The sequence below is a fragment of the Piliocolobus tephrosceles genome, chromosome 13, assembly GCF_002776525.5.
Source record: "Piliocolobus tephrosceles isolate RC106 chromosome 13, ASM277652v3, whole genome shotgun sequence".
NCBI lineage: Eukaryota > Metazoa > Chordata > Mammalia > Primates > Cercopithecidae > Piliocolobus > Piliocolobus tephrosceles.
In genome coordinates, this window is record NC_045446.1 from 33316719 (window position 1) to 33341782 (window position 25064).

The 25064-nt window shown below is 35.7% G+C and overlaps 1 protein-coding gene across 1 annotated transcript in view; it reads left to right on the forward strand.

Moving 5' to 3' along the window:
• Nucleotides 1–25064, forward strand: part of DCDC1 (doublecortin domain containing 1) — a 445002-nt gene that overhangs the window by 241066 nt on the left and 178872 nt on the right. Inside the window, exons 16-18 of the mRNA XM_031936696.1 lie at nt 5675–5735; nt 20153–20287; nt 20690–20847. Of these exons, the coding sequence (XP_031792556.1) occupies nt 5675–5735; nt 20153–20287; nt 20690–20847 (354 nt within the window). The remainder of the gene's footprint in view (nt 1–5674; nt 5736–20152; nt 20288–20689; nt 20848–25064) is intronic.

The following is a 25064-nucleotide window of genomic DNA, read 5'->3' on the forward strand; positions in this document are numbered from 1 at the left end:
AAACCATCTCAAAAATCATTTAAAAATGCTTCTTTCCAAAAGATATTTTGGACACCTTACAGATAAACTAGTTGAATCGAAGTTATTTTTCAGAGCACCATTCAATATTGATATTGCTTCATTTTTAAGGATTAAAAATGATATGCAGGATATCTGGACTTTAGTGTTCAACTAAAAAATTAACATAACATCAAACACTCGCACACACATGCACTCACAGAGGAAGATTAGATTATAAAGGTTAGAAACTGTTAACCCATAGATTTTGTTTGGCTTGCATATTACTACAATTTTTGAATAAGTCGTCAGCCTATAGAAATAGGAAGATTTCACACAAAAGTGACATACTTCTGGCTTTTCTTGAAAAAATCTGAAATGAGTGGCACTGGACCTGAATTCTGTCATGACACCCATCAATAAGGAACTGAGTGGTGATGTCCTCTTTAGATGGAACATATATCCTCCGGTTTGCCATATTTTCCACCATTCCCTTTGGCAGCCCTCACACTGGCTCTTGCTACTTCATGCATTTCTAATATCTGTCTGGCCCGTAAGGGCTTTTGAATTTGCAACCCCTACATGTAAAATCAATGGACTAATGGACCTGCTGAAGGAGACCTCTTTTCTATTTTTAGTCTGTACGCTTCTTAAATCAGAATAAATACGGAACTGAGTGTTCTATCTTAAAGATGATCCATAAAAGAAGTTTCAGACTTCATGGAACCATGTCAAATTTCAAGTAATCTTTACCATCTTTCATATTTCAAGGTTAATCTTTCAGTTATGGTTTTTTGCATCCATTTTTTATTGCCATTTAGGTCTTCCTAAAAATGGAGTGACAACTGGCAAACATTACCAGACTAGGTTAAAAGCACACACGCTTTAAGGACACCTTTACATACAATCAACAAGTGTAGCTGTATAATGCTAAGGAATAGCAGCAGACAGAAGTTGTATTAACACATATAGGTAACACCATTAGAAACGTCAACATCAAATAGAAAGTTGTCCATGTGTAATGTCACAGTATGTGGACTACTGAATGAAACTTGTCTTTGTTCTTACTATGTTGTGAATTATGGACTGGAAATCCCTTTCCCCATCCTCTACATGTATTCTACTTTTGGCCCAGGTAGCATTGGTAGACATCAGAGCCATTTGAGGCTGTCTGAGAAAAGAAATTTGTGATCCTGAAGCATGATAACAGCCCTCCATATAGTTACCAGGAAATGATGAATGTGTGAGTGTATAAACACATACAGGCAGATATATATATGTGTGTATAAATGTATTACACACATATATGTGTGTAATGTATAGACATAGATATCTATATCATATCTATCTCTATATCACCTATATAGATATACCTATATAGACATTTACACACATGCCTGCTTAATAGGGTTACACTACTTAGCAAGCTTCCCAGGACAGATCATTCTCAGTTCCCTCACTTAAAAAATGAGAACACTTGAAGGTCATATGATTTCAGAGAAGGAAGGATTCTGAAAAGTGCCTACTTCAAAATTCTCTTTACTAGTGGTAATAGAGGTGGTGATAGTGGCAGTTGTGATAAGAATATCAACATTATTTAACAAAATTCCAAGGCCACCAGAGACTAAGTGATCTACTAAAGGTTATATATCTAGTTAACATTAGATGCAGGACTAGAACTCAAGTCTGTCAACCTCAGTTCAGTGTATGTCATGATATTATGACTGATTATTGGATGGAATGTAGCTCCTTTATTTTCCCTTCCTTTCATTATTGATGTTGTTGTTATTTTTTAATTTTGTTTAAAAAAATCTTTTTAGCTTGGTGCTTTTTGATCAAGAAGAGGAAAGTCTATAATATCATCCTCTAAATCAGTCTCATCTGAGCATCATTGTATGTTGGATCTAAATTTGTTTTTTCTACATATAAAATGTCTTAAAAAATAGGCAGATACACTTTTGTGTGTAGAAATTTTATTTAAGAAGTTATTATAAATTAGAATGATACCTTTTCATCCAGCCTAACGTGGCACTACATGGGAGATTTGCTTTTTTACAACTTTGGTAAAATTTAGGGACAACATTTATAGATTTAAGCAGACTACCAACAGCAGTGATACTAGTAAGCTCCCAAAGGTTATAGATTATATAAGACTACATGGTTTTAGTAGAATTTTCTAGGAAAAGATATGCCAGAACAGAATTGAAGCTTGATAAAATTTGATAAATGCTAGTAAATTTATATTTCTTTCAGAATTGTTTTTTTTCTTAACAAAGGTATAATTTCTCTTCTTTAGCTGTCTACCAAAAAGATCTTTTAAGTTCCCTAAACAGCCATATATTAAATTTAAAACATTTTCAGATGACTTTATGATTAATTTTTAGGGTAGTAACATTCTGGCACTTTATTCACATTTTTATTTATTCAAAGATATCTTTAATATCCGGTTACATGCCAGACCTTGTGATCAGCTCTGGGGATATACATGGTCTCTGCCCTCACACAGTTGCCAGCTTGCCGGACATCTTTTCTGTTGTATTAGTTTTGAGAGAAGATGCCGTAAGTTCAGAAAGTCGAAACTGAAATCAAGATAATTCATCATCAAGGCAACACCGTATTTCAATTAAAAGACAAAATTCTGAATTTTACAGATTTGTATGGTTAGCATCAGTCTATTAATTACCAATTGCAGATGTCGTATACTTTGAAAAATTATCATTTGCATTTTATTTATCTTGAAGAAATATGCTCACAATAATTTATGAAACAGGGGAGATTGCTTGTAAGCAATGAAGCTGCATTGAGTTATAGCCCTTACACATTAAAATATTCTAAATTTTATCGCAACCCAACACATTTCCATCAAAGCATTACAGCAATCACTCTTTTTTTATTATTTTGAAAAGAGTATACTTCTAAGCTTGAGATTGACAGCTTTAAAGACTAGCAATATTGTTTTTGTTATTTCTTCATTCGGGGTTTTAAATAGCTTTCTCAGTACCTCAGGAGAATTTGTTATAGTATAAAACTGATGATTATTTTAATACAGTTGTATAAAAACATTATGATTATATCAATATGTATTAAGTTACTGAGATTGTGTCAAATTATAATTAGTGAGACTAAAATGTTGACTCCATTTTCAATCTTCCACTTACACAAAATAACTTGTGTTATACTTTTCTGATCTAATTGAAATGTTGAGCTTAAGTCAGACATTCTGGGTTCTGGTTCCTATTTGTATAATAACTAGCGCTGTGATTTTGACCAGCTCACTTCATCTCTCTGCATCTCATTTTATTCATGTATAAAATGAGGACTTGACTGGGATAGCCCCTCACTTCTACTCAAATTCTCACAGTCCGTGTTTTTTCTTGGATAATCACTATTATCATAAACTATCATTTTAGTTCTGGATGACAAGTCAAAATTTAAAAAGCTTCTCTTTTCCTTTATTAATTATAAAATAGAAAGATTCTTAGAAAGACAACTTCCCCCAATATCTTCATCACCCCACCTGGTGCTGAAATTGTTTTACGCAACAATTACATCGTCAAAGCCTTAGAATGGGATCCTTAGCTTCGGGGTCAGTTATACCTTGAAAGATATTTTATTTAATATTAAACACTTTTACATAATTATTAGAACTCTTCTTATTTTTCACATCTCTGCCCACTCTGCTCCATTCTCACTTCATTTTCCTTTACTAGTGTTATGTTTCTCTTCTTTTCCCAAATTTGACATCTGAGACTTATCCGTGACTACTCTCTCTAACCTCCACTTCATTTATTCAATCATCAAATCATTTCTCCTTTATAATATTTTTGTACAGAAAAAAACCAAACTGTTTTCTCTACTTCATACACTTCACTTTTGATATTAGATGGGTTATTTTTTTTTTTCACATCAAGCAATTCTTCAGTTCTCGGTGGACACCTGCTGTGTGTCCTACAATTCAATTCAGTTCTGCCACTATCTACCAGGAGTTAGCATTAGATCCCACAAGTTGAGGGCTCAGTCCCACAAGACTGCCTCCACTTAAAACACCAATCACAAGTCCCAGGTTGTCACCTGTACTCCTGATCAACCAGCTATATGTTGGGATTCTCATGACCCCCTCGTTGGGTTTGATAATCTGCTAGAATGGCTCACAGAACTCAGAGAAATAGTTACTTACATTTACCAGTTTATTATGAAGGATATAATAAAGGATACAGATGAACAGTCAGATGAAGAGGTACACAGGGCAAGGTCTGGAAGTGTCCTGAGGACAGGAGCTTCTGTTCCTGTGGAGTTGGGATGCACCACCCTCTTGGCACATGGATATGTTCACAAACCTAGAAGCTCTCCAAATCCTATATTTTGTTGATTTTTATGGAGGCATGATTGATTATTAACTCAGTCTCCAGCTGCTTCTCTTTCCTCCCAAGAGAAGACACAGGGACACTAAAAGTTCTAGCATTTGAATCATGACTTGGTCTTTCTGTGACCAGCCCTCATCCAGGAGCCTTCCAAGAATCCCCTCATTAGAACGAAAGATGCTCCTATCACTCAAGGAATGTCAAGGGAGTTAGAAGCTCTGTGTCCAGAACCCAGCACAGAGACAACATATTTCTTACTGTTTCTAAGTTTAAACATTTGATTTTTCATTTCCTCACTGCCCTCATATTCTAGTACATGTTTTCCAAAGTTTGGCTTATAAACCACACACATCAAAATCCCCAGAATTTTATAATTGGAATAACTTGAAACACCTGTTAATGTAGATTTGATGGGAGCGGGGGTGTCCAGACCTTCAGAATCGAAACTCTGAGGTTAGGATTCTAGAGACCTATACTGTTACTAAGCACCCATTTCAACATGCCTATGAATTCTTCATATTCTTTTATACAGACTGGATGTAGGCTAAAGACTAATGTGTACTGAACTACTTTTGGATGGCTGCCTTTACATTCTCTGCCCAGATCACATAGCACCTTGCTTTAGAATAGAATAGAGCATTACCTGACACCTTTTATACTCAACCTTTGATGTTTCTGTCAAAACTCAAAGGCAGTAGGAAAAGTCTTGTTTAACATCTGTTACACTTAATTTAATTCATTTTTGTTCTATCTTTGTAAGATTTCTAAATATTAATGAATACATGATTAGTTAATTTAGGCATAATTAGCTTCATCACATTTTAGTTTTTTCTTACTCAGACTTAGCTGAGAAAATACAATATTCCCTGACAAAATTCTCTAGCTGTTTCAGAATTAGGCACCTGAGGTTCCTAATTTTCCATGGTATCTTTTTTCTTACTATCCTCTTAATCTTTATATTTAATTAAGTTGCTTTCTTTGTCTCATAGAGGATCTTTTTTTTTTGTAGGCAGAACTTTCCATAATATTATGATTGATTGTATTTGTTCTGTAAAACTTTCGATCACTGTTGCTACTGGTAACACACACACACACACACACATACCCCACTTAGGGTACCAGAGCATTGTAAGAGAGAAATTGGTTGTCTTAGGGAAGGCTTTAGCTGCTGAGATAAAAGTAATGGTGGCAGAATCTTTGGTAGCATGTGGGCAGTCCTCCTGCCAGACTATCTGGAAAATGATCATTGTATTTAAAACCTACAAGTGTTTCTGTGGAGAAAAGATGTCAATCTCTAAATTACATTTTCATTACAGACGTAGTGGAGATGAATCTCAGAAGTGGGTGTTTGGAACTGATGGTTGCATTTATTCAAAGGTAAGGACTTTGTAAGCCACAGCTTTTATGCCTAAGTTTTTCTATTCCCAGATTCTTATAAAATGTACTGTCTATTGTTCGGAGCAAGAAATGCTTTTTCTGCATATATGATTTCACTCTGTACCTAGAAATTTAGAATTTAACTTAACTCAATAATTTCCTTTAACTTTTTTTTAAATTTTAAAACACACATTTTCTAAAGTCAAAAATAATTTTTCCTAATTCATTGCTATAATATGACCCAGCATTTTAGGGCATCAGTTTTCTTCTACATTGAAATGAAGAATTTGGTACTTTGGAAAACTGCCGATATCTACTACCATTGAACATGTCTAGACAGCCCAGCAATTCCCCTACTAGTCATATGCCAACAAATGATCATATGCTTACATATATTAAGGAAACAATATTTAATAAAATGTTAATAGCAATACTAATTCTAGTAGCTTCAGAGTTGTGATTACTCAAATGGATGTCAGCAGTAGAAGGGATAAATAAATTGTATTATACACTGTGTATTCATTGGAATACTATATGGCAGGGTTGGCAAATGTTTTTCTGAAGAGCCAGACACTGAATATTTTGGGGTTTATGGGCCATATAATCTCTATCTCAACTTCTCCACCTTGCCTTTTTAGTGCAAAACAACCATAGAAAATATGTTGATGAATGGATGTGTCTGCATTTCAATAAAACTTTATTTACAGAGACAGATCAAGATCTGTTTCTCATTTCTAAGATTTCATCAGAATGGCCTTTACTGTCTATATTTCTACTAACGTTCTCATTCCCAACCACTTGATTAATCTCTAAGAAGCTTTAGAGTTTCCCAAGGTGGCAGATGAGAGGCTTCTCCAGCATTCCTCACCCACTTGGAAGAAGCAAAACGGTGTGTAGAGATTCACACTGTGAAGTTTTATCCAAGAAGGAAAACAGCTCAACAGACAAGCAAAAGAAAACTTAGATGCTGGGAAAGAGAAGGTGGTTAGGCAGCCTGCTTTGTGAGGTCTAGCTGAAAATGGCGAGTGAATCCCCAATATGGGAGAGGGAGAGCGCATGTCTCTGTGATCTACCCTCTCCCTGGAGAGCCATGTAATTCACGCAGTCCAGGCCACAGAAGAGCACCTTGAGCCTCCCAAACCCTGGATTTCACACTGGGACACTGTGTGAGAAAGAATGACGCTGGAAAGTATATCACCTGCTTTCCTAGACATGGACACCAATAAGAGGATCTGAAAAGCAATAGAGAAATCTGAACATAAATCCAGGATTGATGAGAAATGTGTCAAGGACATATATATCTCCAAACAAACAGCAGTTGGGCATGGTGACTCATACCTGTAATTCTAGCCCTGTGGGAGGCCAAGGCAGGATTGCTTGAGCCCAGAAGTTTGAGGCCAGCATGGGCAACATGGCAAGATCCCATCTCTAAAAAATTTAAAAATTAGCCAGTCCTGGTGGTGCATGCCTGTGATCCCAGCTACTCAGGAGGCTGAGGTGGGAGAATTGTTTGAGCCCAGGAGGTCAAGGCTGCAGTGAGCTGTGTTCAGGCCATTGCACTCCAGACTGGGTAACAAAGTGAGATCTTGCCTCAAAATATAAAAATTAAATTAAATAAACAGAACATCTGGAAATAAAATTTTCATTGAAAGAATTACAAAATACATTTGAGAGCTTCAACAATGGACTAGATCAAGCAGAAGAAAGAATCTCAGAACTTAAACTCAGATCTTTGGAATTAATCCAGTCAAACAAACAAACAAAAAAAGAATAAAAGAATAAAAAAGAATGAATGAGACTGGGTGCGGTGGCTTATGCCTGTACTCCCAGCACTTTCGGAGGCTGAGGCAGGTGGATCACCTGAGGTCGGGAGTTTGAGACCAGCCTGAGCAACATGGAGAAACCCTATCTCTACTAAAAATACAAAATTAGCCAGGCGTGGTAGCCCATGCCTGTAATCCCAGCTACTGGGGAGGCTGAGGCAGGAGAATCACTTGAACCCGGGAGGTGGAGGTTGTGGTGAGTCAAGATTGTGCCATTGCACTCCAGCCTGGGCAACAAGAGTGAAACTTTGTCTCAAAAAAAAAAAAAAAAAAAATGAATGGGCCAGGAATGGTGGTTCACACCTGTAATCCAAGAGTCCCCGACAGGGGACTAATGTCTAGAATTTACAAGGAACTCAGCAGCAACATAAGCCAAAACAGATAACTCCATTAAAAAGTGGGCAAAGGACATGATAGACATTTTTCAAAAGAAGACATACAAACGGCCAACAAGAGTGTAAAAAATGCTTAACATCACTGATCATCAGAAAAAATGCAAAATTAAAATCAAAACAAGATACATGTTACACTAGTTAGAATGGCTGTTATGAAAAAGACAAAAATAACAGATATTAACTGGGATGCAAAGAAAAGGGATCACTTATACACTCTTGGTGGAAATGCAAATTATTATAGTGCAACCTCTATGGGAAGCAGTATGGAGATTTCTCAAAGAACTTAAGATAGAACTACTATTTCATCCAACAGTCCCACTACTGGATATCTACCCAAAGGAAGAGAAATCATTGTATCAAAAAGACACATGCACTCATATGTTTATCACAGTACTATTCACAATAGCAAAGATATGGAATCAACCTAAGGTTCTATCAGTGAACAAATAGATAAAGAAAATGTGGTATATATACACAGTGGAATACCATTCAGCTGTTAAAAAGAATGAAATAATATATTTTGCTGCAACATGGATACAACTGACAGAGACCATTAAGTGATGCAACTCATAAAAAGAAAGACAAAAGCCATATGTTCTCACTTATAGGTAGAAGCTAAATAATGTGTACACATGGACATAGAGTGTAGAATGATAGATATTGGAGACTCAGAAGGGTTGGAGGATGGATAATGAGAAATTACTTAATGGATGCAATGTATGTCATTCAAGTGATGGATGCACTAAAAGCCCAGACTTCACCACTATGCAATATAGCCATGTAACAAAATTGCACTTGTGCTCCTTAAATGTATACAAATAATAATAATAATAATAATTAATAATAATAAAGATTTAGGCTCTGTCTACAGCTCTTCACTTCAGAGTCATCACCTGAATCACCCTTTATGATCCATTTATGGTAATATAGGCTTTGTCAATCCTGCTCTTTCAAACTCTCACAGCCTCTGTTCATTACCTAGTTCCAAAGCTGCTTCTACATTTTTAGGTATTTGTTATAACAGCACCCTACTTCTGGGTGTCAGTTTGTCTCATTTGTGCTACTGTAACAAAATGCCACAGACTGGGTAATTTATAAACAATACAAATTTATTTCTCACACTTCTGAAGACTGGGGAGTCCAAGACCAAAATGCCAATAAATTTGGTGTCTGGTGAGGGCTGCTGTCTGCCTTGTTGCTACATCCTCTGGAGGGGACAAGTGCCGTATTCTTCCATGGGAGAAGGGACAGAAAGGATTGAACAAACTCCCTTGTGCCCTTCTACAAAGGCCCTACCTAATTCTATCCATGAGAGGTCTGCCGTATGACTCAATCACTTCATAAAGGCCCTACCTCTTAATACTATCATATTGGCAATGAAGTTTCAGCATACGAATTTTGGGGGACACATTCAGACCACAGCAAATGACTTTTGTGTGGAGTGTCACCAGCTAAGCACTACCCTATGGACAGCTTCCCGTAACTCCAAAGTCAGTTTACAATGAATCCTACTGGTGCCACCTCTCAGTGACTTCTTTGACATCCAGTGAGACATGACTGTGCCCTCTCTGATGTGAACTGGATCTCAGCCATGAGTCAGGCATCTTTCTATACCTTCCATTTCCCCATACCTGCCATTCTTATATTCTCTAGTGTTCTCTTTAACTATTACTAGCCACTCCAATCCCCTGTTACTAATGGTTTATGTTCAACTTTCCCTCTTTGAGTACTATGTAGTTTGTATGTCCTTACTGGACCCTGACTGGTAAGCATGGTCATTTTATGTCTCTACTGTTCTAGAATTACATCACAACTTGCAACATTTTAGAAATTTAGAGTTTTATACAATTTAAATGTAAAAATGTATTATAATAACATTTCCTTCCCTGAATAGTTATTTGTTGGTACAGCAGCGAAAATTTCAACCCATTTATTAACCCAACCCAAACTATTTACCTCTAGTTCTATTCATAGAAGGGAGTTTGACACATCAATGAAATGTCAAAGCTTTTTAAGAATTATCTTTACTAACTTTGCTCAAGAGTTCACTCCAACTTTCCTTTTACTCATCCCTCATACCATTTATAATCTTTACCATATTCCTGAGCCAGAGTGAGGCTCTAGGTAGGTGAAGAAGGAGTCTTATACTTCTTGGTAAAAATTAAAAGTAGAATTTTTAGACAATACCAAAATCTCTCTCCAGCTGTTTGGCTTGTACCTGCACATAATTATGAAACATACATGAACACAGTTGACTCATATTACCCAAGAACATAATTCCATCCTATCCAAATCTCACTCTTTCCATCAACGCACATAGAAGAGCAGAATCAAGTTTTAAGTGTACTTGCTCATTTTCTTTCCCCAAAGTTAGGTGCCTGCGTATCCACTGCTGCTCAGCTACTCTTTTTACCTTTCTTTTTCTCTCATTTTACAATTTTTAAATTGCTCCCAACAATACTATCGCTGATTATCAAATGATGCATACTTTTATGCTTCAAACACAAATTATTTTCAAGAAGGTTTTGTTTCTAAAACTTAATTCCCAAACACAATCACTGATGTTTTTACAATAGCTACTCTAAATTCCCAAAGCAAAACTATTTATTTATTTATTTATTTATTTATTTATTTTAAATTTTTTTTTTTTGAGACGGAGTCTCGCTCTGTCACCCAGGCTGGAGCGCAGTGGCCAGATCTCAGCTCACTGCAAGCTCCGCCTCCCGGATTTACGCCATTCTCCTGCCTCAGCCTCCGGGTAGCTGGGACTACGGGCGCCAGCCACGGCGCCCGGCTAGATTTTTGTATTTTTTTAGTAGAGACGGGGTTTCACCGTGTTAGCCAGGATGGTCTCGATCTCCTGACCTCGTGATCCACCCGTCTCGGCCTCCCAAAGTGCTGGGATTACAGGCTTGAGCCACCGCGCCCGGCCCCAAAACTATTTATTAATGAGGCATTTCATTCTTTTAGAGGTTTAGAAATTTTGATTAGCTCTAAATTTAGTCATATTCAAAACTATTTCCATCTAGTTAAGGATAAAATGGAGTATAATTTGATAATTATTTGCAGCTGGATCATAAATGGAGCTCATGTTATTTATTTTATAAAAAGGCAGAATTACTGCTTTAGGATATTAATAACTAATCTTGGCTCCAACACTTATTAGCTGTGTGGCCTTAGATAAGTCATTTAACCTTTTTAAGCTTCAAATTCTTCTTCTGGAAAATGGAACTATTAATACTAGCATTTTAAGTATTTGGCACAGATCCTGGCCTTTAACAGCAAATTGATAATTTGTAGCTAATAATGATAATAATAATGAACAAGCTTAAATATATTTATTCCTTTTTGTTGTATTGTTTTTACTTGGATAAGTCTTTTGTGTTGTTTTAAAAGTTAACTATTCCTCTATTCCTTTACAAAAAGTTAGTAAAACTATATCACTTCCTTTATACAATTTATAGTTTCAGCTAAATTAAAGATTTAAACATGGAACCATAAAACAGAAGAAAACGTGGATTAAACATCTAGCCCAGTGTAATAGTGAGTAGACATCTTCATAAGCACATCTTCGTAAGTATGCAAACAAAGGGAGAATCCATACAGGGAAAAACTAATTACTTGAGTACAAAAATATTTAAAAATTCCTAAATCTAAAATAATTAAGCAAAGATAAGAGAATATGAAAAGTGGGGAAAATCTTTGCAACATGAACATCAGAGAATGAGATAATACTCAATATATAATAAACCTGATGTAGGCATAGAAAACAATATATACTTCAATGCAAAAATGGGCAAAGGACTTTAAAAGGAAATACATGACAGGAGAAAAATTACGAGAGCCAAACTAAATAAAAATTTCAGCCTCGTTAGATATAAAATAACTGTAAAACAATGAGATGGTATTTTCTTCCATTTAACATTAGGAAGATGTAAAACTAGGAATATCCAATGTTGATAAAGATACAAGAAAACTAACACTCATTGCATGTGTCAGTTATCTATTGCTTTATTTTTTAATTGTGTAACAGATTACTTCAAAGCATGGTAACTTAAAACAGCAAATATTTATTATCTCATAGTTTTGGTAGGTCAGGAACCTGGAGTGACTTACCTGGGTAGTTCTAACTCAAAGTTACTTATGAGACTAACTCAGGTTGCAAACATCTGAGGCTTGACTGAGGCTGGAAGTTCTGCTTCTAAGCATTCTTAACTTTGCTGTAGCCCAGAGGCATTAGTTCCTTTGCCACGTGGGCCTGTACAACATGAACTAGACAACCAAAAGAGTGAGAGAGAACAAAAGAACAAAATGGAAGCTGAAGTGCCCCTTATAACCTCATCTTGGAAGTGGCATCCACCACTTCTGCCAAATTATTTGAATCACATAGTGGAAGAGGAAATGCCCAAAAGGTAGGGCCATGATGTGGCTGAATACTCTGCTAGCCATTACAGAAGCAAAGACCACAAGTATAACAACAACAAAAATGCAGTAATGGGCTTTGCTTCCTGGAGTTGACAGTATGGGAGGGGACTCCACAAAGGTATTAATACAAGGAAGCAGGGAACTTTGGGGACCATCAAAGAGGGTGGCACAATATTCCTGCAGGTCAGTTTGACAACATTTATCAAAATCCTTACAAAAATGCATATTCCTTACAACTCAGAAATTTCACTTATAGCAACTTACTCCAAGAAATTAATCAATAGTATACACCAAAATATATCTTTAAGGACGTCCACCATAGTACTATTTAGAATGGTGAATATTGAAAACGGGTTAATAAATCAATAGTGAGATTGTAGGAATATATTGTGGCATGTCTTTATTATGAATACCAAATGTTGGCATAACAAATAATGGAGAATAATTTATGATGATGAAGAAAAATCGTAATGTTAATTGAGAAAAATTGGGTAAGAAAATATTTTATTTGTTTATTTACATTGTACCAAATACATATGTATAGAGACAAAACTGCAAGTTTATATGTGAAATGGGTGGTGGAAGGATGGATAATTATTTTCTTCATTTTTTAACTACATTTTCTAAGCTTTCTTAAAAAAGCATGTATAATAATAAGAGAAAAGAGACCCCCTTCAAAAATATGTGTGATCGTTGTATTGACCAAGAGTAGGTAGAGTATCTGGAGTTTAAAATTCCAGGTGAAATTCTGCAGACTTGCCTGCCATATTTCCCTTGAAGACATAAGCACTTCTGTGGAGCCCCAAAGTTAGGTGAAACACAGCCTTTCCAATAGACATGAAGGGAACACCTTGGGAGTGATGGAGATGATCCCCCAGCCCTATTATGGTGGAAAAAAAATCTCATAAGTGGATGGGGTTCTGTTTAGCAACCAGAGAGTTACAGTTGCATCCTGAGAGTGAATTTGGTAAATGTGAAATTCCGATCATGTTCTTACTCAATCTTCAGTGGGAAAACTTCTCTGTATGAAAGTTGAACTTACCCAAGGTCACAAAGCCAGTAAATAGCATAGCTGGAATTTAAAACCAGGATAGGACTGTAGGTTGTGAATTAGTATGTACTATTTGAAGTTGTTGAAATGGGACTTATGTGATTAGCGATGTGTTTTGTTAAAATTTATCTTCTGGTGTACAAAATGGGTTAGAATGTGAAGAATGCATTATCAGCCAAAGAGCTGATAGATTTAGAAAATAATAAGGGCTTAAGATATTAGAGGTCAGTTTAGGGTGATGCACTGGTGAAGTTGAAGGGAGGAAAAGTTGAAACGAGGAAAAAGTGAAAGATTAGGTTGTTGACTTCCTAGAAGAAAAATCTGAGTTTCAGATTTTGGAGGAAGGAGTTGTCTGTACTGGTGGTCTGATGACTGAACCTGTGGATGCCTTGTTGGAGGTCAGGATCACCTGGTCTTATAGTAGATAACACTGAATAACTGTGGTATTAAAGTATTAAAGTAGATATTACCTGGGGAAGGAAGGGTTTAGGATGACTCCAAAGGCAAAGTTCCAGGAAAATTTGTAAATGTCTCCAAATGCATGATGGGAGGATGAATAATAACTCTGGTCACTTTGTGTTATTTATATATGTCTGCCACTTTTGCCAAACTTTCAACTCCAGGAAGCAAAGCCCATTACTGCATTTTTGTCATTGTTGTACTTTTGGTCTCTGCTTCTGCAGTGTCTAGCAGAATGTTCAGCCACATCATGGCCCTACCTTTTGGGCACCTCCTCTTCCATTTCACTGGATATATTATATGTTGAAGTTTCCCATATTCCAGGTACAACATCCTTCTATTATTAGGGGAATGTACCTCAGAAATGAACTTACATAAAATGTCTTTACTTCTATTAGAGGATGAAGCAACCATAAGATGAAGCTACCATAACAATATAAGGGATTTACAATTGCCAGAATTTGAGCCGTACTGCTGATACTTACAGACTTGAAATGTGTCTATTGTTTGTTTTGCTTTTTATAAGTTGATTCTTTTAATATTCTGATACTGTGGAACATATTTGGTGTTGTTTTCTCTCATATTGAAAACATAGTGGTCTTTGGGCTGAATTTGGGCTTTGATGTTTTTAGCAGAACCAATATAAACAGTCTACTTCTCCATTACCCATCACATTATTTTCAGTTGAATTGTCTTAACTGTACTTAAGACAATAATTACTGACTTAAGAAAACAAAAAGTAGGCCGGGCGTGGTGGCTCAAGCCTGTAATCCCAGCCCTTTGGAGGGCGAGACGGGCGGATCACGAGGTCAGGAGATCAAGACCATCCTGGTGAACACAGTGAAACCCCGTCTCTACTAAAAAAATACAAAAAACTAGCTGGGCGAGGTGCGGGCACCTGTAGTCCCAGCTACTCGGGAGGCTGAGGCAGGAGAATGGCGTAAACCCGGGAGGCGGAGCTTGCAGTGAGCCGAGATCGCGCCACTGCACTCCAGCCTGGGCGACAGAGCAAGACTCTGTCTCAAAAAAAAAGAAAACAAAAAGTAGCATAATGCAATAAAGATGAATAAAATTAAAGGAACAATGTAAATCCTATTTTTTTTGGATTAAACTTCTTTTTGCTAATCTTTTGGATTAGCTTAGTGATTCAAAAATCTCTTTCCAAAATTATCTGAATAGTATGTGCAATAATATAACTATTTTCAATTCTTTTTTAAGTATTAATTTTTATAAAAATAATATGTGATAAAAATTAATATTAGAAAAAAATACATTAATGAGAAAAGTATCTTCTTCTCAAACTTTATTTTCATTTCCCAGAGTTATTCACTAACAGCATGCTTTTTGCATATTCCCCAAAATTATTACACATATATTTGCATGTGTAAAATAGTTCTCATTTAAATATTAAAAGGGATACATGTTAGTTTTGAAAAAAGAATCCAATAATTCAGAACTGAATAAAATGATAAGCAAAAGTAACTCTTGAACTATTCCTCCAATATTATTGTTGATAGTGTATCATTCTTGATTAGAGACACATACTCACCCCCAGACAAAACTATACATATTACTTTGTGATATACTTTTTCTCACTTGATAAGATATGTATTGTGGCCATCTTTTCATACTGACAACCACATCTATGCCGTCTTTTAAAATTTTCCTGGTAATGTACATTTAGGCAAATATTAGCAATGCTGCAATGGACATCTTTGTAATATGTATATGTTTGTTAAGTCAAAGGGAGTACACATTTAAAATTTTACACATTTAATGCTTATGGTGATAGATATTCCAATTACACCAATTTGATCATTACACATTATATACAGCTATCAAAATATCACATGTGCCCCCAAAATATGTACAACTAATATATGTCAGGACATAAAAAGAAAAATAATTGCATAGTTAATGCACTCATTGATTAATTCAACAAAGATTTGGTTTATTATGCTTTTAATTTGCATTAAAAAATCTCTTCTTGACATTTTCTGGATCCCTTTTCTCTTCTTTTTCTTTGCTTGTTTAAAGCTATACTTTATATACTGTTTTAATTGAAAAATTTCTTGCATTAAAATAGATTTCTTGAAAATTCACCTATTTAAAGTTTAGATGTTTAATGTTTTTCAGTATATTCACAGAGTTGTGCATCCGTCACCACAATCTAATTTTAAAATGTTTTTGTTCTCCCTAAAATACATCTTGGACTTCACATCTATTCCTCCACCTCTGTCTGCCCCCCTCCCCATCCTTTATAGATTTGCCCATTGTGGCCATTTCATATAAATGGACTCATATAATATGTGGCCTACTGTGCTTGATTTTTTTTCACTTAGCATAATGTTTTCTGAGTTAATTCACATTATAGCATGCTTTAGTAGTTCATTTCTTTTTGTTGCCAAATAATATTCCATTGTATGGAAACATCATACTTTTAATGCATTTATCAGTTAATGGCATTTTATTTGTTTCCACTATTTTGGCTACTTTGAATAATGCTGCTATGAACATTGGTATGGAAATTTTTGAGTGTACGTATGTTTTCATTTTTCATAGGTATATAACTGGAGTGGAATTGCTGGGCCATATGAAAACTCCACATTTAACATTTTGAGGACTAGCCAAGCTGTTTCCCCTTCATGTTCTTGCCAACTCTTGTTATTCTCTGTCATTTTGATTTTGTTATTCTTTGTCATCCTAGTGGGTAAAATGTATTATCTTATTGAGGTTTTGATTTGTATTTTTCTGATCACTAGTGATGTTGATTATCTTTTCTTAGCAAATTGTTTATCTTCTTTGGGGAAATGTCTACTCAGATCCTTTGCTTGTATTTTCATTGGGTTATTTGTCTTTTCATTAGTGAGTATAAGAGTTCTTTATATATTCCAGATACACATCCCTTATCTGACGTATAATCTGAAAATATTTTGTCTCATTCTGTAGGTTTTTTTTTTTTACTTTCTTCACAGCATTGTTTGCAACACAATTTTTTAGTAGTACAATTTATTTTTCTTTTGCCACTTGTGCTTTTGTTGGAACCCCTTACGTTAAAATAAGACTTTATTTTTTAGAGCAGTTTTAGATTCACAGCAAAATTAAGCATAAAGTAAGACAGTTCCCATATATCCTTTACCCCCACAAATGCACATCCTCCCCTAGTATCTTCATCTTCCACCAGAGTGGTACATTTGTTATAATTGGTGAACCTGCACTGACACATCATTACCAAAGTCTACAGTTTACATTAGGGCTCACTTTTGGTGCTGCACATTCTATGGGTTTGAACTAATGTGTAATGACATGTAACCACCATTATAGTATTATACAGAATAGTTTAACAGCCCTAAAAACCCTCTGTGCTCCACCTATTCAGTCCTCACTGGCAACCACTGATCTTTTTACTGTTTTCATAGTTGTAGCCTTTTCAGATTGACTCTTGCACTTAGTAATATGCATTTAAGGTTTTGGAATGCCTCACATTTTAAACATGCATGTTTACATTACATCTTCTTACAAAGTTTAAAGTTATTTAGTATCTATTTTTCCACAACAATGTAAGGACTTTAGTGCCGTTTATCTGCTGAACACTCCCTCATGATTTTTGTTTTTTAGAATTACTCCACACTTTAAAAAGTGCAGTAAGGAGTTTATATTATAATTGAAGGAGCATATTTAGGCTTGACAGACTGTTAATCAAGCTGGATGACACTGATGTGTTGCGGGAAGTCAGGGACCCCGAACAGAGGGACTAGCTGGAGCCACGGCAGAGGAACATGAATTGTGAAAATTTTGTGGACATTTATCAGCTCCCAAATAATACTTTCATAATTTCTTATGCCTGTCTTTACTTTAATCTCTTAATCCTGTTTTCTTCATAAACTGAGGATGTACGTCACCTCAGGACCACTGTGATAATTGTGTTAACTGTACAAATTGATTGTAAAACACGTGTGTTCGAACAATATGAAATCAGTGCACCTTGAAAAAGAACAGAATAACAGCGATTTTTAGGGAACAAGGGAAGACAACCATAATGTCTGACTGCCTGCGGGGTTGGGCAAAAAGAGCCATATTTTTCTTCTTGCAGAGAGCCTATAAATGGATGTGCAAGTGGGAGAGATATCGATAAATTCTTTTTTTTTTTTTGAGACAGAGTCTTGCTCTGTCGCCCAGGCTGGAGTGCAGTGGCCCGATCTCCACTCACTGCAAGCTCCGCCTCCCGGGTTTACGCCATTCTCCTGCCTCAGCCTCCTGAGTAGCTGGGACTACAGGTGCCTGCCACCGTGCCCGGCTAGTTTTTTGTATTTTTTAGTAGAGACGGGGTTTCACCATGTTAGCCAGGATGGTCTCGATCTCCTGACCTCGTGATCTGCCCGTCTCGGCCTCCCGAAGTGCTGGGATTACAGGCTTGAGCCACCGCGCCCGGCCGATAAATTCTTTTCCTGCAAGGAATATTAATATTAACACCCTGGGAAAGGAATGCATTCCTTGGGGGAGGTGTGTAAATGGCTGCTGTGGGAGTGTCTGTCTTATGCAGTTGAGATAAGGACTAAAATACTCCCTGGTCTCCTGCAGTACCCTCAGGCTTATTAGGGTAGGGAAAAACTCTGCCCTGGTAAATTTGTGGTCAGACCGGTTATCTGCTCTTGAACCCTGTTGTCTGTTGTTTAAGATGTTTATCAAGACAATATGTGCACAGCTGAACATAGACCCTTATCAGTAGTTCTGCTTTGCCTTTGTCCTGTTCCCTCAGAAGCATGTGATCTTTGTTCTGCTTTTTGCCCTTTGAAGCATGTGATCTTTGTACCTACTCCATGTTTTACACCCCCTCCCCTTTTGAAGCCCTTAATAAAAAACTTGCTGGTTTGAGCCTCGGGTGGGCATCACAGTCCTACCGATATGTGATGTCACCCCTGGCAGCCCAGCTGTAGAATTCCTGTCTTTGTACTCTTTCTCTTTATTTCTTAACCAGCCAACACTTATGGAAAATAGAAAGAACCTACATTGAAATATTGGGGGTGGGTTCCCCTGATACTGAAGCATGTTGCTTACATTCCCTGTGTCTGCTTCCTCATCTTTAAAATGGGCACAATAATAGTACCCATTGCAAAGTGCTGTTGCAAGGATTAAAATGCAAATTTGCTGTTATGTGGGAAATTACTTCCATGCAAGGGTAGCCTCCAAGTTATTACTTGGTAAGCTAGGCTGGAGCTCATGGTACACAAAAGTGCACAGAACAAATTAAAATATTCACATCATGACTTATTAAATCAATTTAAAACAAAACAAAACGTAAGGAAAGAGAGATGAGCCAGATTAATGTAATCAAAATATTACACAAGTGGGTTGAAGGGTCATATTAGCCTGAATCTGGTATACAGTATTTACATATCCCCCCTTTATGCTACATTACTCTTTCCTGCTGCTGGTGTAGTTACAAGAACCAGAATGAAAACTTGACCTGGGAGCCCAACAAATAAAAGATGCCTGGGACAATGACACACACTTGTTCCATGAGGGCTGTGTGTGAGTTACTTGACCAGTAGCCGTGCTCCCCAGTTAGCCTGATGAGCAGTGATGGATTTTATCCTTCATAAGATCCCAAATGAGAGCCAGCAATGGGTGGCTAATTAAAGACCTCATGATTATCGTGAGCCTCATGTGCTTCATTTGTATTTAGTATATAATAAATATTTTTTACTTTGTTGGTTATTTAGTGAGTCATGAGTATTAAATGTCTATTTTGTCTTTTGAGCCTTTTCTATGTTCATAGACATATGCTCTACTTTGTGTCTGACATTTCTCAGGTTACTATCTTATCTATGCTTAATGCAGCTATTTCATTCATTCAATTTGTTTTCTTGTCTTCTAGAGCAGAATTGAATACTTCCAAACAATACAGCAACTACATAATTACATATATGTGTTGTGTATACAATAATACCTTGTATATAGAAATAACTCAATAAAATTAGCTATTATTATTAATGTATAAGATTGTTTTACTGTTTTAATCTTATCTAAGGGCAAAAATCAGCTATCTAGCTAAACTTAATCACATTAAACAACTATTTAGAAATGTTAATATTAAAGTCATTTCACTTGATTTTGTTATGAAGTTGATAATAAAGTACAAAGTTTATTAGCCAGACCTTTTTATTTTTAATCTAGTTTATCCTCCCCTCTTTCCAGTTGGATGGATTTTTGGCTACTGTTTATAAGGCTGATACTACCTGTTATTTTTTTCATTTCTTACAGACTTATCCTCAGTTTGTTCTGACCTACCTAGAGGAGCTAAATGCACAAGTAGATGTGACCCAGACAGAATATCACATTCACCATGGTGCCTGGACCACAGCTCATCAGGAACATGGCAGAAACTTAGCAGAAGAGGTCAGTGTAGTGAGCCAGAGGCAAGACAGACATAGCTCTCTAAAATGTATTTTGAAAACAGAAAAAATGTTCAAGTTGTTTTTGGGAGGCAAGAACAAATTAATAATAATTAATATTAATAATTAATGTTATGGATAGTTTAAACTAATACACATAATATAGTATCTATATGCACATTTATATTTATATAAACATATGTGTTTATATAAACATTGTATTGAACAGATGGTGATACCCTTTTTTCTTGGGATTGCCTTCTTTTGGCCACGTACAAAGGACTTATGTGTTGTAGAAATACTGAAGGAGCTATGAAAACTGCAGTGTTATATTTTTGGTATGTACAGTTTAGATATTTCCACTCAATGAAAACTAGCTACTTTATTCCTATATTTCATTTATTAGGTTCTGCAAGAAAGTGCCAGCAACCCTGGTCTGAAGCAACTGCCAGAACCCTCAGACACCCATTTAATGCCAGAAGGTTCTCTTGAGGAGATAGGGCAGCTGACAGTAGCACTGGTGAGGAAACTGGAAGAGAAACATCCTAAGGCTTCTGCTCAGAGGTAAGGTACTGACAGAACTGAGCTTTATTGCTCAATGACATTCGATGTTTTCCTTCAGTTTCATGTAAGATTGATTTCTTGAAGATTATTGAAATATCTCAAAAGCCCGTTGGCTTTCAAGCGTAGTAGTTTTTGGGTCACATTTGATGAAGAAAGGTGACATTTATGTGTATTTTGTTGAAGATTGATGTACTGTATGTTATTGTTTATTATTATACTTAGGATGGGTTGCTGTCCTGGGATTTCACTAAAATACTCTATCATTAACATAATTAAGCTAAGGCACTACAGACCATATATCCAATTGTTAAAATACCAAGATATGTTGAAGAAGACTATTCCATGGGTAATCCTTTTTATTTTCCATGAGAATATTATATTTGGACTCAAGGTTAAGTGCACAAAAGATGGTCTTAACCAGTGATAACAAATCAACCCTATTTCCCTTCCTAGAATAAAAATGACATCATAGATATTGCTAACCAATTGAAAAATTATCCTTGGTTAAGAAATGGAAACAATTTCTCTGATCCTTTTTATTTAATTGGAAACTAAAGTTCATTATTATTTTGTTGGGGTTGATGTTGCAGATCATAAACTGACTTTATAAATTGCAATTTTAATCTAAAACTGTTTGAAATTACTGTTGACTGAAATACTCTTAAAGGAGTAATATAATTCTTACTGTATTCACTAAAGTTTAAGGAAATTCCTAAATTTATTTTATTTCATTAATTTATTTATTTATTGTAAAAATGGGGTCTAGCTATATTGCCCAGGCTGGTCTTGAACTCCTGGCCTCAAGCAATCCTCCCACTTCGCTCTCCTAAAGTGATGGGATTATCAGCATGAGCCACCACACCCAGCCTTCCTAAATTTAAATACATGAACTGTAGGTAGAAATGTCACTTGCATGAAAAGAGACAAAAAACTTTTATTTCAATTAAAAGCTATTTTATATTACTAAATTACATATTCCACCTGGAATTTTGACAGGAGGGGAACTTTTTTCTGATAGATAGCAAAAGTGACTCTTCCAATTTATTATTTATTTATTATTTAAACATCAAGTCTTTTGTACTTGTTGTTTTGAAGATAGAACACAAAGTAACAAATTTAGTACCTTGCTGTATCATAATATGGGGTGTCAGAACAGTACGGAAATTTAGGTTCCAGGTTGTCTTTTTCCTGCTAGTTATTTTTTAATCACATACAAGATTCTCAACTCCCTGATGCTCCATCTACAACAGGACCATAGGCTGAGCAGCCATATAGCCAAGCCCCTCTCCACTATTCTCCCATCACTAGAATGTAAGTCCCTCTTGTCTGATGTTTTCATCTAAAATGGGAACTCAAGAAACACTGGGACACTTGGGAACTCGTAATACTGCTCTATGAGGCTGGTTCTGGCCTCTCTAGACTTATTTGGCAGCCATTTCTACTCAGCCATTTTTGAGGGAACGCTGGCGCTTGTCATTATCTTGGGATTTTCTTATCTTGGGTTTTCATCCTTATCCTGGGCTCTACTCAAGAAAGAGGCACAGTTTACTTCTGCTGTCAGATTCCTGAAACATATATGGGGTTTGTGTATTTGCCCCATGCTGTACCTGGCCCTCATGATAACTCACCTGCTTTGCCTATTTCACCCTTCCCATGCTTAAAAATATTTTCTCTAAGGGTATAGGGCACTGGGTAGCTTAGGGATTTGGCTTTTGCATTCTGTTGTTGCTTCTTCCCTGAGGCAATGCAGTCTGATGACTGCACTTTGGAAGAAAGGAATATAGTATTAGAAAAAGTGAGGTCAAAGAAGACAGGGCAGTTAATGTCAGCTGCCGTACCACAATACCTGTCTGAGGTTGTTAGAATTAAGTGAGATGTCTTTAAGTTTCCAGAAAAGTAGTAAGCATTCAAGTGTTAGTTGTGAAAACAAGCAGAGATAGAAAAGAATTTTTAAAAGGGGTTTTACTTAGATTTATGCTTTTTTAGTCAATAGGAATTGACTAGTAAATCTGTTTGGGATTTGATTTCATAAGAAATCTTTCGGAGGCCGTTTCTTAGTGAGCATTCCTCAGGGTTTATGTGATAGGCTCCAGCAACTCTTCCTGCCTTCTTCTTCTTCTTCTTTTTTTTTTTTTTTTTTCTTAAGGCGGAGATTTATCTACATTCTTCCCTCTCTGCCTCCACAATTTACCACAGTAAATGTAATTTCAGTTTCTTTACCTCTTAAAACACACACGCACGCACACACATGCACACACAATCTAAAATAATCACTGAAAAGTAGGCATAGAAGTGTGCTTCTATCCTTGCTTCAATAAAATAAGTTATGTGTACATTGAATTCTAAGTTTGGTCCAAAGTAAAGTAAATGCCATATTCTGGCATTAAGTGTCTGGAATGCGTTTGTTTACATTAGTTTATCCGAAAGAGTCCTTTACCCTTATTTAAATGGAATAGGGGGTGGAGAAGGACTGGGACAGCCAACAAAGCATGCTGACCCAGCTTGTCACCCAGTGACCTGTGAGAAGGAAATAATGAACTGTGAGTAGCTGTCATCTTAACTGTTTCTGACAGTTTGCCTTTGGGCACATCTGTGTTAGTTGCATTGGAAAGGCCTTTGTCCTTTTCCCACTAGTGACTTTGTGGAGTGCTGAGGGGTTTGCTAGCTACTGTACTCCTAACCAGCCCTTCCTTCCCAGGGAAGCGAGCAGCTGCCAGGGATCGCACTGACATTTCTCTTCATGACTCAACTTGGCATGGACTTCATTCTTTTAAAAGAAAACATAGATTTAAAAGCCATTTGATTTTTTTTTTCAATTAAAATGTACTTTAATATCTCATGAGCTTTGGAACTAATCAAAAAGCAATTTATAAAGGTAAATTTAGTATTATCCTAATTTTATATAGACAAATAACTCACCAAATGGGCTGGTGGTTTGAAGAAAATAAAACAAATTATTGAAACTTTTTACTGCTTTTTAAAATATTTATTTTCCAAATTTTAATAATTAAATGTTTGCATTAGGACAAAAATCAATACAAGTTATGAAAAACATTTTAAATGTAGACACTTGATACTTTGCTATTAAGAATATTTGGACTAAAATTGATAATTGTCATGTTACATTTTGTTTCACATTTTCCACTGATATTTTAAAAATAAACTTTTATCTAAAAATATAAACTTTAAAATATTGCAGTATTTAAATTTTAAAGTCTATCTTGTACATAAAATTATTGTAATCACTAGGAGATATGATTTGATAAGAAACAGGTGTTTCTGTCCCTCGGTTTTCTGAAGTATAACTACCATTTCAATGGTAATAAAGGCAGGACATTTTGAATAATGCATATCATGCCCTAAGATAATTTTTTACATTAAAATCAAAGCTTCAGTTATAAAATATAATTCCTGAGTCAGTTTTAAAGCCTTATTTACATTTTTACAATTGCTGTAAAGTCAGTTCTTCTGCTATAATTATGTCTAGCTACAATTGGCATGAAATAAAATTGAGCGTTTGGTTCTCAATTTATTATGTTTACCATTTTAGGAGAATATAAATTCAAACTCTACTGCATTGGTCAATTTTTATAAGGCCCTTTTTTCCCCTGATAAAATAGAAGAAATGAAGCTTGAAAGAAGTGACATGCTTTTTTCTTATTTAAGGTTCTTTTCTCTTAGTAACAGATTTGAGATGCACTAGCTAAAGGAACTATTATAGTCTCCTGCTTTTCAAAGAAAGGCAAATCAATAGCAATGAGAAACTCTTTAAGCAGACAAATAATGATCATGTCTATATAATTATAAATTGTAAAAACCCACATATTAAAAATTGAATTACATTCTAATTTTCTTGAGTATACAGTAGCATAAGAGTACTATATTAAATCATTTATGTAGCTTTGCATATAGTTGGTGTTAATTTGTAACTATCTTATTTGCTTTGAACTTTCTCCTCCTTCTGTTAAGTAAATATTAACACAATTTTTGTAGAGCTAGTGAACTCACAGGTCAGTTTTGACAATATTCAGACTGTCTTTATAAGAAAAGTGAATTGTTTAAATTGTCACAGCTCCATTTCTTATTTCTAGAACTATTACAAATAAAGGTAAATGTTAATATAATAATTGCTTTTGATAGTCACTAAATCCAATTATACTTTCTAGGAATAAAGTCCCATGTTTTATTACATTACTTTTCTTAGCTATTGAAGACAC